This window comes from Ornithorhynchus anatinus, chromosome 14 (genome assembly GCF_004115215.2).
Source record: "Ornithorhynchus anatinus isolate Pmale09 chromosome 14, mOrnAna1.pri.v4, whole genome shotgun sequence".
NCBI lineage: Eukaryota > Metazoa > Chordata > Mammalia > Monotremata > Ornithorhynchidae > Ornithorhynchus > Ornithorhynchus anatinus.
This window is the reverse complement of record NC_041741.1, coordinates 31,874,590-31,898,110: the sequence shown is the minus strand read 5'-3', so window position 1 is coordinate 31,898,110 and position 23,521 is coordinate 31,874,590. Positions and strand designations below refer to the sequence as shown.

The following is a 23,521-nucleotide window of genomic DNA, read 5'->3' as shown; positions in this document are numbered from 1 at the left end:
CAACACCAGAGAGTCTGGGTTTGTGGCCCAGGAAGTGTATACAGAGAGGTCATCTTCTCTCCTCTTCAGTTCAGACCACGGACCTGAGCTGGGATCAGGCAGTGAAACCAATCAGTGGGATTTTATTGAGCGCTCTCTGGGTGCAGAGCACAGTACTAGGCAATTAGAGTACAATTGATAGAGTGGGTAGATCTGGAATGCCACAGGGCAGCCCCAAAGAAACCTGCTGGAATCTGGCCCTATGAATCTGACCCGTTGCAATCAATCATTCAGTCATATTTGAGTGCTTAGTGTATGCAGAGCACTGTACTAAGCGCTCATGCAGACCCTGAGTTTGACCTGCTACATTAAAGATGCCCTTTATAGCTAGAAAAAAGTATGGGGATTGAGAACATTTCAGGAGGCTCATCAATTTAATTGACTTGCTCCTTGAAAGAAATGGAAGTGAGAAAACGTAAAAGCTTCTGTTTGTCTAGGTCTAAGTCCATTTTTTTTTTCCCCTGGAGTGGTCTGTTTCAGAATAGCCATCACTGCTAAATTTAATTCCCAATTCGTTATAAGGCCGTGTAAGATTTTGCTCTTCTCATTAGAACACTGAAGTAGCAGACTGTTACATTTACATTCTAGTGATCCATTTATGGTCCTGTGGCCCATATTAGCCTTTACCTCTGGGTTTTCGTTTTTTAGGGCTCACCTGACTCAGTGCCAGACAGCCTTTTTTTTTCTTTTTTTCTTTTTAAATATGGCATTTGTTAAGCACTTACTATATGCCAGGCCCTGTACTAAACAATGGGGTAGATAGAAGCTAATCAGGTTAGACACAGTCCCAGTCCCACATTGGCTCTCAGTCTTAAACCCCATTCTACAGATGAGGTAATCTGAAGTCTTGTGGACTTTCCTCAGCCGGTATATGCCAAGAGTTTTAAGTTATGTAAACTAATATCTGTAACCTCCAATTCCATTTTATATGGGCCTTCCTAGCTAAAGTGTCTCGCTACCTCCATCTAGCAACTTGAAGTTAACCCCAACCCGCTACTAGACACAGTTGACACTGAATTTGTCTATCCTGGCCTCATAACTTATTTATGGGCCTTTTTGTCCTCCCCAGGGATATCAGTGTCCCCAGCGGGTCATGAACCATCTGTAAATTCATGGACTGTCTGTAAAAATGAGCTAAAATTAGGTGTGGGAGGATGTAAAGCCCATAAAAGAATTTGTGTGTCGACAAATACACTGGGTTGGTGGCAGGAGCCTCTCAGTGACGTCATCGCCACTGCATCCTCATCTAAAGCGACAGTTGCTTGGCTGTCAGCGTGGTCAAGTGTGGAGAATGGTTTTTACTGAATTCTTCATGGGTCTAGGCTGCTGCTCCCATGCTCCCACAGTCACCAGCCCACCCACTCAGCTCCTGCGCTCTGCCGATTTTTGTCAGTCAGTGAAAAACTTTGAAAGTCAGAACTTTAAAGTCACGCTGCTTGTAAAAATCATGATGAGCAGCTCCATTCCATGCAGGTTTTCCTTTTTAAAAAGATATAAAATATTTTATAAGGTAAAATAATTTAAGATGTTATAAATAGCCTAGAAAGAATGTCGAATTTAAAATGATAGTAGTGCTATTTGTTAAACCCTTACTATGTGCCCCAGCACTGTACGCAGTAGATACAATATAAGCAGATTGGACACAGTCCCTGTCCCATATGGGGCTCACAGTCTTAAGTGGGAGGCTGACTTGCCCCAGGTCACACAGCAGGCAAGTGATGGAGCGAGGATTAAAACCCAGGACTCCCGACTCCCGCTCTCACTCTCTTTTCCACTTGGCCACTCTGCTTCTTCAAAGACAGAGCGCGTCTCACCTGTTTCCTTAGGTCCGGCTCTAAGGACGAGGTCTAGATCTCAGGATAGTATGTCTTTAGAGAGAGATCAACAGAAACTTTGCCCCTGATAATAATGTCTCTCCGGGGGATGTGTGGGGGTGCAGGAGAAGTGTACATTTAGATGTTGTTCCCCCTAGCAGCTGGTAATCTTCAAGCTGTTGTTGCTCTAAGTATCCTCATTCATCACATTAGTACCTGCCTCTCTGTCAAGAGAAGACAGAAAAAGCCTTTCTTTTGGTTATACTTTAGAACTCCGGATTTGACAAAAGGGCACAGTAACCTTTAAATAGGTAACTTTACTAGAAAAATGGTTTATCTTCCCTGTCCAGTGCTGTGCCTCAAGCAGTGGCACTGCAGGGTGCTAGGAAGAACAGCATGATAGAGGTTTTTCCTGACAGCCATTCTGAGTTAGAAATGTAATATTTTAATAGCTCTGAAATTTTCTTCCAATAGCCTTCTTATCCATGCATTTATCTAGGCACTTCTTAAAAGCTCCCGATATCTTCTGCCTCTGAAGATATTCTCTGCCAAGTGAATAGAGCACGGGCCTCCGAGTCAGAAGGTTATGGGTTCTGATCCGGGCTCTGCCACTTGTCTGCTGTGTGGTCTTGGACAAGTCACTTCACTTCTCTGGGCCTCAGTTACCTCATCGAAAAATGGGGATTAAGATTGGGAACTTTATAAGAAACCGGGACTGTGTCCAACTCGATTTGCTTGTATCCACCCCAATACTTAGTACAGTGCCTGGCACATATAGTAAGTGCTTAACAAATACTGTAAGTATATTATTATTATTAATATTATTATTAATGAGTAGAAAATCCTTGTTGTCTGGGATTTGAGCCTCATTTTTTTTTATCAAGGAAAAGTCACCCTGAGGGCTTTTTTTCTAATGGTGTTAAGCATTTATTATGGGCCAGGTACTGAACTAAGAGCTGGAGTAGATACAAGATGATCAGGTTGGACACAATCCATGTCAACCAATGAATCGTATTTAATCAATCAGTCATATTTATTGAGTGTTTACTTGCAGAATACCGTGCTAAGCACTTCAGAGAGTTCAATATAACAGAGTTGATAGACACCTTCCTTGCCCACAGTGAGCTTTTATGGGGCTCATAGCCTTAAACTCCATTTTACAGATGAGGTAACTGAGGCATGGAGAAGTGACTCACCCGGAGTCACACAGCAGACAAGTGGTAGAGCCAGGATCAGAACCCAGGTCCTTCTGGCTTCAAGGTCTGCGCTCTATCCACTGTGCCACATTGCTTCTGCTTAATTATCTCCCATAATACCTGTTCCAGGAAATCTGTTGTTTTTCAAGATTGTGTATTCTTGCTAATGATCACAGATCACTATGTTGTTTTTGTTGGGGAAAGAGTGCTCTCAGATGCAAATTTTAGGACTGTGTCCCCTTAGCCCCATTTGATTTAGATGTGTGGCTGGCAATGGGGTTGTTTTATTTATACAACATGCCAGGTCGTTAGTTTTTTCGCAGGGTCTTAAATATCAAATTCAGAAAGGCCATTTTTTACCATTTGAGATTATTGTACCAAAACAACAGTGTGCCATGTGGTCACTCTTACTGCTATTACTGCCACCACCATGGATTCCCAACCTTACTATTCCTCACCTTTCTGTGCTTTCTTCTGTGTAGGGTGGTCTTTGTTAGTGAAAGTGAGAGGATGAGAAGGAACGCAGAAGGCAACAAACATCAACAAAATATGTTTCAAGGCCATAAATTTTAATTTTAAAATTTCCTGAGAACAGCGCCCATAGTTTATGAAGGTGTACTCTAGTTTTCATGTGAACATTTTAATATCCCTACTATTATTTCCCTACTATTATTAGCTCCTGGGAAATGCCAGTGGAGATGATTGTTCAAAATAGTAAGCCATTTGTATATTTTTGCCTTTGAGTTCAAGAAAATCAGAGCAGTTTCTCTAGCAGGAGAATGTCACGTTCATAATTTACAGTAAGAACAAACTGTTGTTAGGCTACTTAATTATAGGTAGCATCAACTGAATGTCAGTTACAATATTTTCTTGGTAATCGTAATGATGCTAGATATATGTAATATAATAGAAAAATAACATAAACCTTTTCCATGCAAACAGGTTCCAGATGCAATAAAAAAATGCCAGCGAGCTGGAATCACTGTTCGAATGGTCACTGGTGATAACATTAATACTGCTCGTGCTATTGCTTCAAAATGTGGTATTTTAAATCCTGGTGAAGATTTCCTCTGCCTAGAAGGCAAAGACTTCAACAGACGGATACGAAACGAAAAGGGAGAGGTAACTTGATTCATGCTTTCCGTCACTTTGTTTGGTTTTTATTTAGTCTTCATTAGATTTTTTTTAACGTGAATAATATTTGCAGATTGAACAAGAACGAATAGACAAGATTTGGCCAAAGCTTCGCGTCCTTGCAAGATCTTCTCCTACCGACAAACACACCCTGGTCAAAGGTAAGTTATACCTGGGCTGACTTCCCATCTGTAAGAATCTGAGGAAGACTCCCCCATTATGTTCTGAATTATTCTTTATTAGCAAAAACTATCGTTCAAGTGTGCAGAAAGGAAATCCTGTCGGAGAACATGAACCCTGCTATTGAATTAGTTGTATTAAGATCCATGTTTTCATTTCATAATCTGAGAATATGATGGTATAAAAATTAGCCTGTTCTGGTATACCATGCTCCATAAATAGAATCACTTGGGTTGGAAAGTTTTGCTTATGGCATTGGAAATGGTGTGGTGTTACTTCCCGACCTTTGCCTTAATCTTACTGTACTACCCATACAGCACTTAAATGTTTCTTGGCATTTTCACAACTTTATAGAGTAAAATAGAGTAAAAGAATCAGTGGTGAGGTATATAATAGTGGTAGACCTAAAAATAATATAGTAGTCTGATTTGAAAAATGTCTTTATCTTCTGTTTTCGAAACAAGAATCAATGATTACTATAATATGAATTTCCTTTAATATCAGATTCTCTAGAACATTACCATGTTATTAGCAGAGACGACTTTCTAGATTCATTTGTCAATCTGAATAAGACCTCCCCCCAACGAATAATAATAATAATAATGCTGGTATTTGTTAAGCGCTTACTATGTGCCAAGCACTGTTCTAAGCGCTGGGGTAGATGCAGGGTCATCAGGTTGTCCCACATGGGGCTCATGGTCTTAATCCCCATTTTACAGATGAGGTCACTGAGGCACCGAGAAGTTAAGTGACCTGCCCAAAGTTACCCAGCTGACAAGTGGCGGAGCGGAGAGTAGAACCCACAACCTCTGACTCCTAAGCCCGTGATCTTTCCACTAAGCCACGCTGCTTCTCTAAGTAAAGTTCAACACTTCAAGCTCCTGTACAAAGGATCAAGGGAGTAGTGTGTTTCATAGTTTAGTCAGGAGACGTCCCTGAAAACTGAATGAAATAAACAGAATGCTTAAGCGCAAATATTTGAACTTTTATTGTAGGTATAATTGATAGCACTGTCTCAGAGCAGCGCCAGGTCGTAGCTGTGACTGGTGATGGTACCAACGATGGCCCAGCCCTGAAAAAAGCAGATGTTGGATTTGCTATGGTAGGAGTTTAATATTTTATTAATCAATTTTAAACTAATCTGCCAATTTGTTTTTAACATTTAGGGTGTAAACAAAAATGACTGGTCATCAGTTTTTCAGAATCAGAGAAGCAGTAAGCGAGAATCTAGGCTACTGCTTCCACCTCCAGCTTCCAAGCTCCTCGATCTGTCCATCTCAATCAGTCAAGAAGATTGAACTAGGGAAACAACTTTAATTTAGAAATGGATGAGGGAGGTGTCGATTGTTCTTTGCTGAAGGGTCTTGAAAATGTTAAACTGGTCAGAACTTTGTCAAAGATCTATTCATTGGTAATGGCTTAATATCAGCCATTGGGTTGGGGAAGGGGGCGGGGGAAACTTGGTTGGGAAAGGATTTTCTTATCTGTGACAGTTGGCCCAGATATCAGACTTAGGTGAGTGGTAAGATATTAACCTAGACTGTTCCTGTCTCAGGGGTGGTGGTAAATGGGGTACGGTATCAAACAATCCTGACTGTGTGTATGACGGGATATTTATTGAGTGCTTACTTTATGCCGGGCACTGTACTAAGAACTTGAGAAAATACAATATAATAGAGTTAGTAGATGTGTTCTCAGCCTACAAGGAGCTTACAGGGCAGGGACCATGTTTACCAACTGTATTGTACCCTCTCAAGTGCTCTGTTCAATAAATACCTTTTTTTTTTTTTTTTTAGATTATTGCTTTAGTTTTCTCAGCCACACTAATCAGTTGACGTACTCTTAGTTGTCGAAGGACTTTGCTGAGCAAGTTTGAACACAGAAAAATCTCTGGAGGTTTAGAAAAACAGTCCATCAATATTCATTGGAAATGTGGATAAAAATAGACTTAATCTTCTGGTGTCTAATGTTTTACAAAATCTAATCTGTGATGGATTGTTACCTCTATACTTGCTTTTTGCGCTATCTCCCTAACTCCTTTTTTCCCCCACTCCCCCAAGGGGAATTTGTTGGAAGGAAACTAGTGGGCATCATGGTATTTAGGAGGATCTTGGTACTAATTTCTTATTACAAATACATAGCCATGTAAATTTCCTTAGTTACATATTTTACGTCACCAGGGTGCAGTTTGGAATGCTACCTAGACCAGTTAAACCATTAGCTATTGAATGTAAGAATGCTCTGACAGCTCCTTAGGCATAAATTGTCATGCTTCTACTTGATTCAGGCTCATCATAGACAAGATACCAGCAAAATCGTTCTGAATTTGTGTCTGTAAAACATATCAAATCTTAAGGGTACACGTTTTTATAGGTGATTCTTTTATCTTCTTACATAGAATAATTACAGCTAAGGTTCTTACCAGAATTTTTTTTTTGCAAAGACCTAGAGAAATATCATTTTTATGATACAGTAGCTGCGCTTTTTAAAGCTAATTGTTTTTTCCACATCCCTTTTTCACAATTTTTTTAAAGAAAGAAAATATTGACTAAATATCTGACATAGTTTCACTAAGCCAAAAGACTATCTTAAAATTGAATTTGAATTTATATTATATATTTGGAAGTGATCCAATAAATTGGAAAAATATCTCCTTTTAAAAACTGGAAAATGATACCAGTGGAGAGTATCTTTTTCTTTAACATGTGACTACTTCTAATGATGAAATAGGTTCAAAGCATTCTCCCTGGTGGCAGATAGTATACTCCTATCCACGCTGCCCATCTCTAAGTTACTCTGATAGGTGATACTGGAGCAGCAGCAGAATTTTTGGCAGTGCCTCCAAGCTAGCAAATCCCCAAAGCTTTTAAATAGTCTTGGTGAAGTGCCCAATTCAAGCATAAGTGCCCCCGCTTCGTGGAGACAGTGAGCACCATCACCTCTATAAGTTTGGTACCACTAGGAGCCACCATTAACTTGTCCCCACCTTTGGATTTGGGAAAAGGATCAGAAGAGAGGCCAAGAGGGCAGCTCCATCTCTTGCATCCTTCTGGCAGGAGAAGGAAGGTGTCAGGAATGCCACCCCTTATTTCTGGTCCTGAGCTTGTTGTGGTCAGGGAATGTGTTGGTTTATTGTTGTCGTATTGTACTCTCCCAAGCGCTTCGTGCAGTGCTTGGCACACAGTAAGTGCTCAATGAATATGATTGAATGAATTAGGTGCTTCTGTTCATCGTGGGCTTGGGAATGGTTTCCCAAGCATATAGTACAGTGCTCTGCACACAGTAAGCACTGAGTAAATACGACTGACTGGCCGACTGACTTCTGTTGGAAAAATCTGGTAGCACGTGGCTTTGGGATGCTCTCTAGAACTCCAGAGCCGTGTTTGCAGTGTTCTTCCCGAGAAATGGTGTGGCCACTGCCGAACCAGCATCCGTGGCCCGGAAGCTGGGTTATTGCCACCGCTACTGCAGCAGCATGGCCGTTACGGGCAGACTTGGTCCACGGATCCCGGCCTAAGAATGACGACAATTGTGTCTCATCGTGGCAGACGGCTTCGGGCAAGGGGAGCTGTTCGCACCTAGCCGTGCCTGGGGAGGACCAGAGGCTCAGAGAAGGAGAGAGTGATCCTTCTTGTATATTTTATACCATTTCTTTCCTCTCTTCCCTGCTGCTCTCTTTCTCCCTCCCTCCTTTCTCCTTTTCCTCCCTCTCCTCTGCACTTTTTCTTACTGCTCCCCATGGAACCTTGCTCTCAGTATGCACCACCATCCCCCCCCCCAAAAAAAAAATTCAAAAGGAAAAGTTGGTGCCCCAATTCAAGGGCAGGGGAAAGTATTTCTGTGCTAACCAGCTAAAGGAACATATTTTACCATACTCCCCAAGTCCCCTGTGTAGGATTCCCTTTGTAGATTTTAGGCAGCGCTTTCTGATATCCGGCAATATAGTGGGTAGAATTGGGCTCAGTGAAGCTGAAGAAGTTAGATACTTAAAAGGGTTGCATCGTTCACTGGTTTCAGTAGCCTTTTATAAAGTACAAAATATTCAGTTTCAACCTTGATGTTTTTATGCAGTCTCTGTCTCTACAATTTGACTTTTAACAAAGATAGTCTACTCTTTGGGGGAAATAGTTACATTTGTTAGCTGCACTTTAAGGAGACCGTGCAGAATGTTTAATAATTATCATGTGGCACCATCTGGTGACTAATCAAGGATCTTACTGCCTAAAGGAATAATAAGTGCTAATTGTCGAGGGATTTTAAAACTCTCTCGACATACACCAGAGCTCTCCACTTTGTGCTTAAATTAGTTTCACCAAAAAAATGACAACAAGAGCTCAGTTGCAATGGTGTGGTCAATCAGTCGTATTTGAGTGCTTACTGTGTGCAAAGAACTGTACTAAGCACTTGGGAGAGTACAATATAACAGAATTGATAAACATGTTCCCTGCCCACATTGAGCTTATGCCCAGAGAGGGAGACGGGCATTGATATGAATAAGTAAGGTATGGCTATGCACATAAGTGCTGTGGGGAGAAGAGGAGGGTTGAATCAAGGGCCAGTCCAAGTGCAAGGATGATGCAGAAGGGAGTGTGAGAAGAGGAAATAAGGGCCTCTTTGGGGAAGGCCTCTTGGAGGAGATGTGCCTTCAGTGAGATTTTGAAGGTGGGGAGAGTGATCATCTGTCAGATATGAAGAGGGAGGGTGTTCCAGGCCAGAGGCAGGATGTAGGCGAGAGGTTGGCAGCAAGATAGACAAGATTGAGGTACGGTAAGAAGGTGGGCAGAAGAGGAGCGAAGTGTGCTGGCTGAGTTGTAGTAGGAAAGCAGTGAGGTAAGGTAGGAAGGAGGGGGCAAGGTGATTGAGTAATTCAAAGACAAAAGTAAAGTGTTTCTCTTGGTTGTGGAGATAGATGAGCAACCACTGGAGGTTCTTGAGGAGTGTGGAAAAATGAAGTGAATGTTTTTGTAGAAAAGTGATCCGGGCAGCACAGTGGAGTGTGGACTGGAATCGAGAGAGATAAGAAGCAAGGAGGTCAGCAAGGAAGCTGATGCAGTAACCAAGGCAGGATAAGTCCGTGGTTTAACATGGTAGCAGTTTGGATTGAGAGGAAAGGGTGGATTTTAGCAATGTCGTGAAGGTTGAACCAAAAAGATATGATGACAGATTGAATATGTGGGTTGAATGAGAGATGAATTGAGGAAAATGCCCAAGTTACAGCCTTGTGAGATAGGGAGGATGGTAGTGTTGTCTACAGTGATGGGAAAATTCATAGGGAGGCAAGGTTTGGGTGGAAAGATAGGGGAGTTCTCATTTGAATATGTTAAGTTTGAGGTATCAGCAGGACACCTAAATAGAAATGTTTTGAAGGCATGTGAGAAGGCAGAGGAGGAGAGAGATCAGGGCTGGAAATGTAGATTTGGGAATCGGCCACATAGATATGGTAGTTGAAGCCAGGGGAGAATATGAGTTCTCCAAGGGGGTGGGTGTAGGTGGAGAATAGACGGAGACCCAGAATTGAACCACAGTGGGATGGAAGAAACTGAGAATGAGCAGCCAGAGAAATAGGAGAACTAGGAGAGGGCAGTGTCAGTGAAGCCAAGGTTGGGTAATGCTTCCAAGGAGAAGAGGGTGGTCGACAGGGTCGAAAGCAGCTGAGAGCTCATCTGATAATAATGATTATGGTGTTTGTCTGGCTCTGTACTAGGTCCCCGGGGTAGTTAGAGTTTAATTAGGTTGAGCATTGTCTCTGTCCCTAATGGGGCTCATAGTCTAGAGGAACGATGAAAGAATTCCCGACACAGTTGATTTTGGAGAGAATTCAGCACTGGAGCTCCCTGTGGCCGGAGGAAAAGTTCCAGGTTCATACAGCGTCAAGGCTAACCTCCAAACAGGCTCTGACGATATCTCTGGGAACTAGTGACCCAGGACAGTTCTGCTGGGAAGCAGATCTGCCGTTGGGCGATTTGGTCCTTTGAGGACAAATACAATTCTAAGGGAAAACACACAAAGTGAAAGGGGTTTTCAAGTGCTGCGGAACAGCCTGTGCTGACCCTTAGCTCCATAGTCTATGCTTGGCCATGGGCCTCTCGCCTTCTTCGTACATACATATCATTCAGTCTCCCTCCCTCCCTCACCCTCAAGCTCAGTCATTGATGATCAATTCATTATGATCATCAAATATTTGTTATTAGAAATAAAGATCAGTCCTACTAATGATTCTTGTTAAGCACTTATTACATGTCAAGCACCCTCTAGCTCTTTGTACACTCTTCCTGGGCAGGGAGCGTATCTACGAACCAAGAGTGTTATACTGTATTCTCCCAAGTGCTTAGTAGAGTGCTGTGTATGCAGTAAGTGCTCAATACCATTGATTGATTGTGCTAACACCTGGGGTAGAGTCAAGATAATCACACTGGACAGTCTGTCCCAAACAGAGTTCACAACCTAATATATCGAGAGCTGGTATTTAATCCTCATTTTACAAGTGCGGACTGAGGCCAAGAGAGGTAATGTGACTTGTCCCAAGCCACAGAGCAGGCTAGTGATGGAGCTGGAGCTAGAATCCATCTTTCTGGCCTCCCAGGTCCTTGCTCTTACCACCAAGTCACATTGCCTACCCAAACAAAGTGATGAAAAGTGTCTAATGAAACAACTGAAGCACATATGACAAACTAGCTTCCTGTAGCCACATGTACGCTTATTTTCTCCCTTGCAGGTCGTTCTTCCTGCACAACTCCCCTTTACTGTCTTTCTTCCTCCTTTCATCCTTCCATCACTCTCTAACCCATCACATTCTCTACCCATGGTTTAATAGCTTGACTGATACCCGAGTCCAGAATGCCCCCCATTCCTGCCTTCAAAGCAAAGTTCTGATCATTCGCAGTGTTATGGTTCAATGTGTATTTGATGCTGATTGCAAAACTAAGTTTTTCAATGACATTTATAGCCGTCATAACCTTAGCTTACCCTTCCGAATGTTTAAAAGAATTGTGTGGATTAAACGTAACTGTTTTCTCTGGTGGGGAATGTGTAAGTTGATGTGTCTTTTTCTGCAATCCACAGGGTATTGCTGGAACCGATGTAGCTAAAGAAGCTTCTGATATTATTCTCACAGATGACAACTTCACAAGCATCGTCAAAGCAGTTATGTGGGGAAGAAATGTGTATGATAGTATCTCAAAGTTCCTTCAGTTCCAGCTTACAGTGAACGTAGTCGCAGTGATTGTTGCCTTCACGGGAGCCTGCATTACTCAAGTAGGTGCTAATATACACTCTCTTCCTCAAAAGCAAAAAATACTTCCTCTAACTTCCAGAAATACCGTACGTGAAGTCATCTAGTAAAGACTAGATATTTATGAAATTTGATAGTCTTGTTCAACTATGAAGAAGCTATCACACAAATTGCTCCCATCTGAGAATTTTTTGAATATCTATTAGGAAAACTGTCTTTTTCTAGGATTCCCCGCTTAAGGCTGTGCAGATGCTGTGGGTAAATCTCATTATGGACACACTAGCTTCTCTGGCCCTGGCAACTGAACCACCCACTGAATCTCTCTTGCTCCGGAAACCGTATGGCAGAAACAAACCTCTCATTTCTCGCACGATGATGAAGAACATTTTGGGGCATGCATTCTACCAACTTGTAGTAGTCTTTACACTCTTGTTTGCCGGTAAGAAATATTGCGATGATGCTTCAGTTAATCTTTCTAAGTTTCAAGCTAATGTCATCCAAGACTCTTTCATCCTCTGCATTTTTAAAGGGACTTGATAACTTGATTCTCTTCATAACTCTCCATCTTGCCTTCCTTTTCTTGGTGTTTGTGATTAGACGGTCAAATTTAGTTTTATTTGGGTTTATTTTTTCTAAAATGGGATAAAAGTACTCAGGCTATACTAAAATCGTAACAACTTCATCATTCCTGCAGGTGAAAAGTTTTTTGATATTGACAGTGGAAGAAATGCGCCATTGCATGCTCCACCTTCAGAACATTACACTATTGTTTTTAATACCTTTGTGCTAATGCAACTCTTCAATGAAATAAATGCTCGAAAAATTCATGGTGAAAGAAATGTTTTTGAAGGAATCTTCAATAATGCCATCTTCTGCACTATCGTTCTAGGCACATTTGTGGTACAGGTAAGTAGTTGCCATTATGAGTGTTTAAAATGTGACAATTCTGATGGGGATATTTGCTTGGGGTGCTCCCTCAGTAAAATACTTAAACTGTCAGTCCTACTTTAAATTTCTCACATAATGTCTGTGTTCGACTTGTGCGCGCGCAGTTCTTGTAAAATAGGAGTTTGGTTTTTTTAATGCAGAAACCCGCATTAAGGAAAAAGCACATTGTAATACTTACCGTGATGGGTGCCAGGTTCAACCACTTATTCTGACTCCACGTCTTGCTACATTCAAGCAAGCTCGTGTTCAGAAGACTCAGACCAATTTCTGCCATTGCCTTCTAGCCAAATAAAACTACATGTTCTGGCAGAGCTGAATGTATGTAGGGTAACATTGAGCGTTAAAGGTTCAGATAGAGGAAAAAAGTTTTGCGTTCCAGTGCCAGTTTTGGCACCGTAGAGGATGTTGTTTTATGAAAGTGGAATCACAGTGCACTTTCTGTAAAGCAAGTTTTTCTTAATGTTGACTTCCCCAGGAACATAACCCCTGCCTTTTAAGAGAACTCATGTAATATAAAATTTCTCAAATCTTACACAGATCTGCTGCAAATCATTTATTTACATTGCAAATGTGGGTTTTTCTTGTAATAATGAGAAGTATATTTTTATATTCTGGGATGGGTTTCTCTAACTGAAAATGGAAAAGTGCCGTGCATCATTTATTTTTAGTGTTAAGCATACATATCGGGGAGTAAGTGCTCAAACTGCTAAAAAAGTATTAAGGTTTGGTGACTCATGAATTTCATTGCACAGAATTTGCAATGAAAAATAGAATGTCAAGTCTATTTTAAATTTAGGAAAGAAAAGCTATTTGGAATATTATTTAAGAAAGTGATAGTTTAAAGGAATTGATTTTTCATTTATTTTTAGGCTGTGTAAGTAAAATGTGATTAGAGAAAAAATTTAATACAAATTTGACTTTATTTTAACCCTAGAATTTAATTTTCAACTGCTTTACAGAAGTTGAAGAAGGATGCTGTAGTTTTGTTGAATCGTTATTGTTAAGGAAGCTTATCTGTTTAGTCACATATAGGCACATTGCCTTTTTGGGCTTTGCTGTTTCGGGGAGAGGACGTACAAGAAAAAAACGTCTTTTTTTTTTTTTTCCTTCTTGGAGTTACATAAAGTTGGAAATTTTTTGGAGTTCCATAAAGAAAATTATTAAAGTGGTACTTAATCATTGCTCATGTAACATATCAAAGTTATTATTTTTTAAAAAAAACTGAAAGTTTAATATACATTTACTTCATTTTCCTTCAGATCATCATTGTACAGTTTGGTGGAAAGCCATTCAGTTGTTCGGAACTTTCAGTGGAACAGTGGTTATGGTCAATTTTCCTGGGAATGGGAACCTTACTCTGGGGCCAGGTAAAAAATTTACTTTTATATATGCAATCTCAGTTTTATTTGCCAAAATTTCTAATGGAGATGATGTATTCAATGAAAAAGTTATATAATGTGCAGGATCACCTATGTCCTCGATATGTTGCATAAAGATGTTTAAAGAGTACATGTAATGCACGTTTCAGTTTGAACATATTTTATTTGCATGCACAAATAACAGTGCATATTGGTTGTGTGGCATAAGATTAGTCAAAGAATCCTGACGGTACTGGATTCTGCTACTCGAACACCAAAATATGTTTAGTGATAAGTATAGAAATCGAATGAAGAAGGTTATCGTGTCGTCGGGTAGCAATTGCACAAAGAGTAGCCAAAAAAAAGTGCTGTATTCCAACCAAAGTAGGAATAGCATAAACAGGAAAATTGAAGAAACACTTTAAGGACTCGACAGAAATGTCAGAAATTGGGACTTGGGTATAGGCTGAGATACGCTGGCCTGTCGGAGGTAGTCAAAAACAGCTGCAGGCTTCCAGTTGTATATGCACGCTAAATGTTGCTGAGGAGCTTTTTTTTCCTAAATAAATGTCTAAACTGCAGAAAGTAATCTTCAAAGGTTAGACTTACTGGTGCCTATGATGTTAATACATTTATATCGCACTTAGATGTTTTTATGATTTCCATTAGTGGTGACTAAATCATTAATCTCCTCCCTTCTGTGAAGGGAAAAGCTTCCTTGGACCTGGACAGGTATCAAAGACGGTCTCCATATCAAGGGGCTGCACACACTGGAGAGCATACACTGTGCTCTCATCTCGTAGAAGGTGCCGTCCTAGAGTCGTGAGGGAGGAGATGGCTTGTTCCCAAAGGAAGCATAAATTGGCTGACTGCTTTTGCAACCCAGGGCACCTCCCTGATTGCTCTGAATTCTATAATAAGCTTGCCCTTGTCAGCAAATGCGGGAGGGGGTTCCCTCTTTGTCGCTCTAGGGAGCATGTTTCTATCCCACCGTAGACTGTGGAGAGAAAACTTACCAAGCACTCAAAAATAATGTTCCTCTTCAAGGGCCCTCCATTGTAGTTTAGGTATAACAGGAAATCCCCTTCCTTGCTTTATGTCTCTGTTATAATTAATATAATATTCCATTGTGTCTCAACAAGCACTTTTTTAGAGGTTGGCCAGTTAAACGGCGAATCCAAATTTATTCAGATCATTTGGAACCAGATGTTCCTAGCCTACAGGTTTAGAACTCTCTAACTATTACATGACACAATATAAAAAGAATATGAATAATTCCAGACAGTTAAAAGTTCATCTGGCTGAATTGCATTTTCTTATCTTTTGCCAAAACTCAAAATAATTAAATCAATACGGTGATTTTTATGCTAAGCATCTGAATGCTGATGAATCATATGGGCTACAGAAATTGTATGGGCTACAGAATTGTACAGAAACTCACCATATGACCTTTCAGATCTGGAGTTCAATTTTTAAATCATTTCTCCTTTGTAATGCTTCACTTTATGTGAACTTGCTATAAGGACTCAAGGTTTTCTTTTTTTCACCCCTTTTCTTCAGCTCATCTCAACTATTCCAACCAGTCGGTTAAAGTTCCTCAAAGAAGCTGGTCACGGCACACAAAAAGAAGAGATTCCAGAGGAGGAATTAGCTGAAGATGTTGAAGAGATCGATCATGCCGAAAGAGAGTTGCGTCGTGGCCAGATCTTATGGTTTAGGGGTCTGAACAGAATACAGACTCAGGTATGGTCTCGGAAAAAATTTAGGAGGTTATGGAATTAGGCGGTGGATGTTTGGGGCTAGGGAGGTGGGAATTCTCCCTTAACCTTTCCCTTCCCCCATATCCCCGACCCAACATCCCTATTTTTTGTGGTGTTGTAACATGAGTGAGTGAGAGAACTTTTAACCGGTGGATGGTGCGGTGTGAGGTGTCTTTAAACTCTTTATTTTCTTGAGCTCTAAATGTGATTCTTGCCTCTTTATCTGCTCTATAAAAAGTGCCTTTTTCTTTACTTTTTATGTGTTATAGATGGGATGGTCCTTTCTCTTGTTCTCTCTCTCTCTTGCTGAGCAAGCTGTCACAATCTCTGATTCCTTGCAGATGGATGTAGTGAATGCTTTCCAGAGTGGAAGTGCCATTCAGGGGGCTCTAAGGCGGCAACCCTCCATCGCCAGCCAGCATCACGATGTAACAAATATTTCTACCCCTACACATGTAGTGTTTTCCTCTACTACTGCTTCTACTACTGTGGGGTGTGAGTGTGTGTTCCTAAGTGCATGAAATTAACATCTCCTACTCCACACACACCTAACGTTGGTCATTTTCTCCTTAGTGTTTCAACTCATTGTCCAGGCTTTCATTCGGCTTCCTTTTCACAAAGTGAATCGAGCCCTCGTGGTTTTGAGTGTTAAGAGGGTTAGAGGGTGGGTGGGACAGCCACTAAGTATGGGATCGGTGAAATTGGATCGGTGCCACATCTTTGGGCCTTATGTTCTCCTTAGCCACAGATTAGTAAAGCTGCTGTAAATTTTCAAGTATTTGCCTTTGAAGATGTTCATACTGTGTTGTTCCAAGAGGCCTAAGATCAGAAATGGGTCCAACAAAATTTAAGATATGAGAGTTTTCTGAGCCTTCCAGGTTTAAATGTTTTGTTCAATTTTGATTAGAGTGTAGACAGAAACAGCAAGTTGTATGATTATAGTAACATGGCTTCTTGGGCAGATGTTCTCGTTGAACTGGTTTTGGATTTTTCATAGTTCTTTCAGAACTTCAGGGTTATGTGATATTAATATGTTTATTTTTTGTTTAAAATCGGTACAGTAGACCAAGAGTGTTGCGTTTTCCGAGTGCAGAGACTCATGAAGAACGTTAATCGTTACTCTTTTTCTATATTTTGCGTTTTCTAAGTGACCTATTTTCTTTCAGGTTTGCTGGTGATTTCAAACTCCCAAACTGTCTCTCAGTAACTTAATCTTGTCATCTTATTTTGTGTTTTAAATTAAAGCACAAGAGATTCATTAGGACAATCAATGAAAGGAAATAATTAAAATGTGAAATTATCCTAAAACTTTGGGAAATGGTTCTATTTTATGCTGAATTGTATAAATCCAAATGGATTCACTAATGTCTTCAACTTAAAGTGAACAAGAGACATGCTATAAGAATTGAATTGAATTCAGAATTGAGACTGTTTTGAGTTGTTATTGGGTACCGATCCCCACTAGGCACTTACGAGAACAAAAAAATTATGACCCCGTCTCTGCAAAGTTTGCGCTCTAATGGAAATTCCATTTAAATGAAAATCATTTGGTGATTTTGTTTTTGGGGGCTTTTTTGGTGGCTTTTTTTTTTTTTAAGTGAAATCCTGAAGGAGCAGGTTATGCCAGAGTTGCTCTAAGTGCTTTGATTTTGATCTCTATCTCAGTACTACTTTTAATATTTTCCCTACTGGGGTGGCAGCTCTTTTTTCCAAATTTTAAGCATTTTGCCTTATGGCAAGAACTCTGATATGATATAAATGTCTGGGTTTAAGGAATTCTAAATTCTATTCCCAGTGCTATCGTCTAACTTGCTCTGATTACAAGCAAGTCAGTTAACATATTTTTCTATATCAATAAAAGGGATAATATCAGATGTGGGGTGGAATAAATAAAAAGCACTAAAATTATAAATATCTAAATTATAAAGCACTTAAAAATACTCATGCAGTGTAAAAGCCAAGTATTATTACCGTAATGGTTTTTTCATGTGTGTGTATTATTGTGATTTGGGGTGAATTCCTCTGGAATCAATGTTCATGTGTGTGTCCTAATTTTTAAAAAAAAACAACACAGACATCATTTTTATTACACTAAAGTAACCTTCTGAAGTAGGACCATTATTTTCCAAAATATGCAAAGTTCAGAGAAACCAGCTTCTGTGTGCTACAGGAGCGTTATATGGGGGTGTTCATTCTTCATGCAAACCAGTGACTTAATTCTGTTTTGAAAAGGTAGGACTAGTCAAGGATTAAATCTGACAACTGATGTCCATGTTTGTGCAGGCCTGGACTGCATTAGGTGAGAATAGAAGCAGGAGAAAGGTTAACTAGGGAATTCAAGGAGAGGTATTTTGCCCTGTCCCGGCCAGGTGAAAGTTCTCTTAGCTTTGCTTATTTGCCTGCCTCTTGAGCTAGAGAACAGACTTTTTGTTAGCCTCAAAAAAGAATAGCTGTGTGTAATCTGGGACGAGCTAAGTTCTTGAGAATAAAAGAGCCCAGGGCATATAATAAATAAAAAACTTTGGAAGGGAAAGGAGGAATTTCCTTTTGTCTCAGGGATCTTTTATGAGCACCTTTGATTTTCTTTCTGAGAATCATTCTCAGGGCCTACCCACACAGTAACTGCTTAGAACATAAAGGTTTCTGGTGAACACATCTCAATTTCAGAAGTCCACGTAGGCGAATATCGTTGTCACAGTTGTGCAGTTAACGACAGTGTAGCATTGGCTGACTATCATAGCATTCTTTCCTCTGATGAACTCAATAAGCTACAGCAGATGGGAAGGACAATGGGAAACCTGCACTCACCCTAAAATCCGAGGTTTTAAATGCGAAGTTTAACTCCCTCAAATTCATTAATACTAAATAATTGTGTTATTTGTTACGTGTGAACTACGTTACAAGCACTGCTTGAAGCACTGCAGTAGATAAAAGTTAATGAGGTCAGACACAGTCCCCATCCCAAAGGGGCTCACATCCTAAGAGGGAAGGGAGAATGGGTACTGGATCCCCATTTTACAGATGAGGAAACTGAGGCACAAAGAACTGAAGTGGCTTGGCCAAGGTCAAACAGGCCCTTGGTGGAGCCATGTTTGGAACCCACTTGCTCCACTTCATAGCCCACGGAGAGTCCTGTCTCTGGAGCACAGTGGTGCCAAATGATTTATACAAGTGCGTTGTTCAAGTCTGATGACGGATGACCAAGAGGCTGTCCGTTTTTCCATCCTCAAATCAGAGGTTTGGGAGGAACCCTTAAAGGGCCTCTACGATGCATCCCAACTAAACCTAACCTAAGCGAAAGAGTCCCTGGGATTTTTATAAAACTCTTCCCCTCCGAAAAAGATTCCACTATTACCTCTCTTTTCCCCTGTAGCGGAACGGATTCCGTAAATGTATTCTGTATAAATGTATAAATGTATGCTGCTACTGATATCCTTTTCTAAATCAGCCCCAAGACTTTATGTCCCAAGTGCAAGTAAAAGTGTGAATGAGACAAAGGATGGCCCCTTTCAGGGATTGAAACTCCTTATTTGTATTTCAGTAATGTATTTGAGTTTCTGCAACCTTGAAGTTTGACTATATTGTAATCTAGAAATTATCCACAAATAATTTTGTTAATGACTTATTGTGGTTTGATGTACGCTAGATTCATTGCAAGGATCTTGTCGGGTTATATGCCTGTATCTAAATTTCCCTGAAATTATTAGGATATTCTGATTTTTAAGAGATTTTGGAAAGAAAGGAGAAGTGAATTTTTTTTTTTGAAGCAAGGGATAGGTACAGATTATTTTTTTGGTGTACTTTATCTTTTTAGGCTTGTGGTAGTTTATCTTATTCAGCATTAACAAGTTGTTCAAGGTCATTTCTTAAACTTTGTGACTAAGACGGTTGACTGTTCTTTGTAGTACATTATCCTAGTTATTTTCCATGTGAAATGTATTCTTATCATTCCAGAAACATTATTTTAGTATGTATCCTCCCAGTAGTAAAGACATTGGACATTAGATTGCTTATCTGCTTTATTCTTTCAAATTTATAATTTCCCAATTTTGATGAAAACCTAGATGAAAGGAATAGGTTATCAGATGTGAGAATTATTCTTTGAAAGATTCTTTGAAGATGGAATTATTGAGTTATTTTTCCTGTGAGGCTTTGAAAGAGAGATCCTATCTTGTGATCTAGGAAAGCTGATCTTAATGAGATGACCTTTAAACATTACCTAATTTTGTGTTGTATTTTTCTAATTCTTGGTTTATATTATAACCTGCTGTGATGCCTAATAACCAGGTGGCAAAAATTTACTAAGTGGGAATTGTGTTCTTATACAAACTTACTTTGAAAAACTTTGGGTTTTGAGAGAGACAATCCAAGAAAGTTTACAAACCTAAAGGAAAAGTTTTGAGAATCACCATGACTCTGCTCTTTCCCTGTGAGCTGCAGTTTGTAGTTATTTTCTTCAAGGCGCATTGGTCTCTTGACTGGAAAGTTCATAATGTTGAAAGTAAATGGGCGTATACTTGAAAATTTACAGCTGTCATAAAGGTTATTTTTTGCCTGGCTTGTTTTGAGGGTATTTTTATTAATGGAGGAAAAGGGTAGATGTCAACTCATTGTGGCTTTCAGCGTATATTTGCTTGGCTTTTTCCATAGTTGGTGACACCCTAATTCCTAGCATGAACAATAATAACCCCCTTTTGTGCTTGTCTTCATTGTTTAGCCCTTCCTGTAATTTTAGAAGGAAAAATTTGCCTTTGTACAATTCAGTTTGAGAATTTGATAAAAAGCTATTTCATTTGGATAGTGTCAAAAAATGATTACCTCAACACTACTAGATCCCCCAAGTATGTAATTCTATCGCTGTGCAGTGTCCTACTAAAATGTTCTTATTTGTTTCTTACAGTGTATTGCAAGTTCCACTGCATTACATGCAAACTCGATTCACTCATATCTATCTGTGTGTGGATTCAAACTCATAAATAATCCTTTTCCAATGCGCTGGGCCTGCAGCCTACTGATAACCTCTTGTATTCTTTGACGTTTACAGATCCGAGTGGTGAATGCGTTTCGTAGTTCGTTATACGAGGGGTTAGAAAAACCCGAGTCCCGAAGTTCAATCCACAACTTTATGACGCATCCTGAATTTAGGATAGAAGATTCTGAGCCTCATATTCCCCTTATTGATGATACTGATGCAGAAGATGATGCTCCCACAAAACGTAATTACAGCCCTCCACCTTCTCCCAACAAAAACAACAATGCAGTTGACAGTGGAATTCATCTGACAACAGACATGAATAAGTCTGCTACCTCTTCATCCCCAGGGAGCCCCCTACATAGTTTGGAAACGTCCCTCTGATGGTAAACTGAATGTCAATACACTATCGGCATTGTAAAGAAACAAATTGCAACTGGGTCTCTTCACATATTGTGATGAACAAGATGGCATTCTTGTCTTGGACTTCGACAGAAGACGTACTTGTACGAATGTAGATTTATTTTTTTAAAGAAAAAAAAGCTTTCTGCCAGACTTGGGCGCTTCTGTGGGGGTGGGAGGGATGAACTCTGTCAGGTAAACGGTAACTCGGCAGAAGCGACCCTCGGATCATCGGTTATACTTTAAGAGTGATCCTGAACAGTCCTGAATGGTGTGAGCAGAGCTTTAGATTATCTCGAGCCTTTGGGTGGGGGCGAGGCGGGGTGAGGGTGGGCGGGGGAGGGCAGAAGGGAGGGCTGGGAAAGGCAACGGAATCATGGATCATTGAATCGACTCTTTAATTTCTGCTGTTGGCTGTTAATAATTTGGATTATTTATGTTTATAAATGATACAGATCTGTTTACAAGGTTTGTAGATACTTTTTTTGTTCCTGTTGATAGATGGGAAGCTTCCTTATAAATGATGCAGAGAAAAACTAGTCCTTCAAATACTGCTGTATTTTCAGGAAAAGGGTGTTTCTATTGAAACTACTAAATTTTTGCCTACAATTTACCTTGTTAAATATTGTAGATAAATTGCTGATACTGATAGCCAAATAGATGACACTAATGCTTTGTAAAAACGAAAAAATGAGCAGTGGTGTTCTAATGAAGTTATGGCCTCTGTCCTGATTAGTTTCTTAAATACATTTACTACTTAATGGTTTTGAAACAATTGTTTAATTTTTAAAAATTTTGACAAAACTTACTGGATAACTTTTTGTTCAGAATTTACTAGATTGTTTAATGCGGACATCAATATATGATGAAAGATGCTTGAAATACTTTTGTTATTTCAGGCAAATTGGATTAAATTAAGATACAAGAGAACCTTAGTCTTTTTGTTTTTGTCGAAACACGTTAGTTTAGTGATGTCTTGGTGAACTGTGAGTGAACTGTGTTTGATTTTTCTAATACATCTTTGGAAACCTTACAGCATGAGGGCTGTTGGCATTTTGAAAAAGATTATTAGTAATAGCATTCATGTTTTTCTTTTGTTTTTGAAACTTGTTTGTAAACATAAATAAACATGCCCTTTTACTAAATAAAAATGCAGCAATGTTTTTTTACAGACTTTTCAGCTTCTTTAACAACGGTAATAATAATTATTATTATGGTATTTGTTATGCACTCACTATGTGCAACGCACTGTATCAAGCGCTGGGGTGGATACAAGCAAATGGGGTTGGACACGGTCCCTGTCCCACATGGGGCTCACGATCTTTAAGGTGGCAAACGCATCCACGTGGAGATGAGGTCAGTCCATTAAGTGGATTAGTCGTAATTCACAAATTATTTTATACTGCAAAATGTAATGGCCTAGCCCACACCCAGTCCAGTCCCACCCCCTCCAATGAGAATGAAGGAGCTGACCTTCATGGGTCCAAATCCCAGCTCTGCCACTCGTCAGCTGTGTGACTGTGGGCAAGTCACTTCACTTCTCTGGGCCTCAATTACCACATCTGTAAAATGGGGATTAAGACTGTGAGCCTCACGTGGGACCACCTGATAACGCTGTATCTACCACAGCGCTTAGAACAGTGCTCTGCCCATAGCGCTTAGCAAATACCAACGTTATTATTATAATGACTGCTTCCCCAGATTAGGTTTGGAGAGGGAAGGGCAGGTGGATGGTGCTTGATGAGCCAAATAATTTCATCAGCCACCTAGTTCCTCCCCTAAAACAGACACTGTCCTGGAATCATAATAATTGTGGTATTTATTGAGCACTTACTATATGCCAGGCACTGTACTAAGCACTGGAGTGGATACAAGCCAGAGTGGACACAGTCCCTGTCCCAGATGGGGCTCACAGTCTCCATCCCCATTTTATTAATGAGGTAACTTAGGCCAGAGAAGTGAAGTAACTGGCCCAAGGTCACACAGCAGACAACTGGCAGAGTCAGGATTAGAACCCGTGACCTTCTGAGATCCAGGCCTGTGCTCCGTCACTATGCCATGCTGCATCTATGGGACCCTCCGCATAGATCTTTTTTTTTCAGACCTTGTACCAACCAAGGATGACCTTCCTCTAGTCTGTAAGCTCCTTGTGGGAAGGGATCGTGTCTACTAACTCATATTATAACGTACTCTCCCAAGTACTTAATACAGTACTCTCTGCACCATTAAGCACTCAATAAATGCCATTGACTGATTCCTCAATCCATTGGATTCTATGCACATCAGATCACTGGCCATATTTTTTCTGCCTAACGCCACAGGTTTGCAGTTGGACTCTAGGTTTTTGACCTCCCTCTTTTGTGTGCATTTACTCACAAACCATCAAGGACATAATCAGAATAGTCTCAATATCTATGGCACAACTGACCTCTAAATTAATGGTATATCCTTATTGGCATTTTCTTAGCATTAGTGCCTGGCACATCG

At 40.2% G+C, this 23,521-nt stretch overlaps 1 protein-coding gene across 5 annotated transcripts in view; it reads left to right on the top strand.

Annotated features, from left to right (window-relative positions):
• The window catches only part of ATP2B1 (ATPase plasma membrane Ca2+ transporting 1), a 96,752-nt gene extending 74,549 nt beyond the window's left edge, over positions 1 to 22,203 (top strand). For 2 of the 5 annotated variants that reach the window (XM_029078787.2, XM_029078788.2), the window contains exons 13-22: positions 3,992 to 4,171; positions 4,257 to 4,344; positions 5,359 to 5,465; positions 11,426 to 11,617; positions 11,820 to 12,033; positions 12,289 to 12,500; positions 13,802 to 13,909; positions 15,461 to 15,643; positions 16,002 to 16,088; positions 20,705 to 21,016. In XM_029078787.2, the coding sequence (XP_028934620.1) occupies positions 3,992 to 4,171; positions 4,257 to 4,344; positions 5,359 to 5,465; positions 11,426 to 11,617; positions 11,820 to 12,033; positions 12,289 to 12,500; positions 13,802 to 13,909; positions 15,461 to 15,643; positions 16,002 to 16,088; positions 20,705 to 21,016 (1,683 nt within the window). Of the gene's footprint in view, positions 1 to 3,991; positions 4,172 to 4,256; positions 4,345 to 5,358; positions 5,466 to 11,425; positions 11,618 to 11,819; positions 12,034 to 12,288; positions 12,501 to 13,801; positions 13,910 to 15,460; positions 15,644 to 16,001; positions 16,156 to 20,704 lie in introns of all 5 variants that reach the window. The other 3 variants (XM_039914017.1, XM_029078790.2, XM_039914018.1) reach the window with 3 other exon arrangements.
• The last annotated feature ends 1,318 nt before the right edge of the window (positions 22,204 to 23,521 follow it).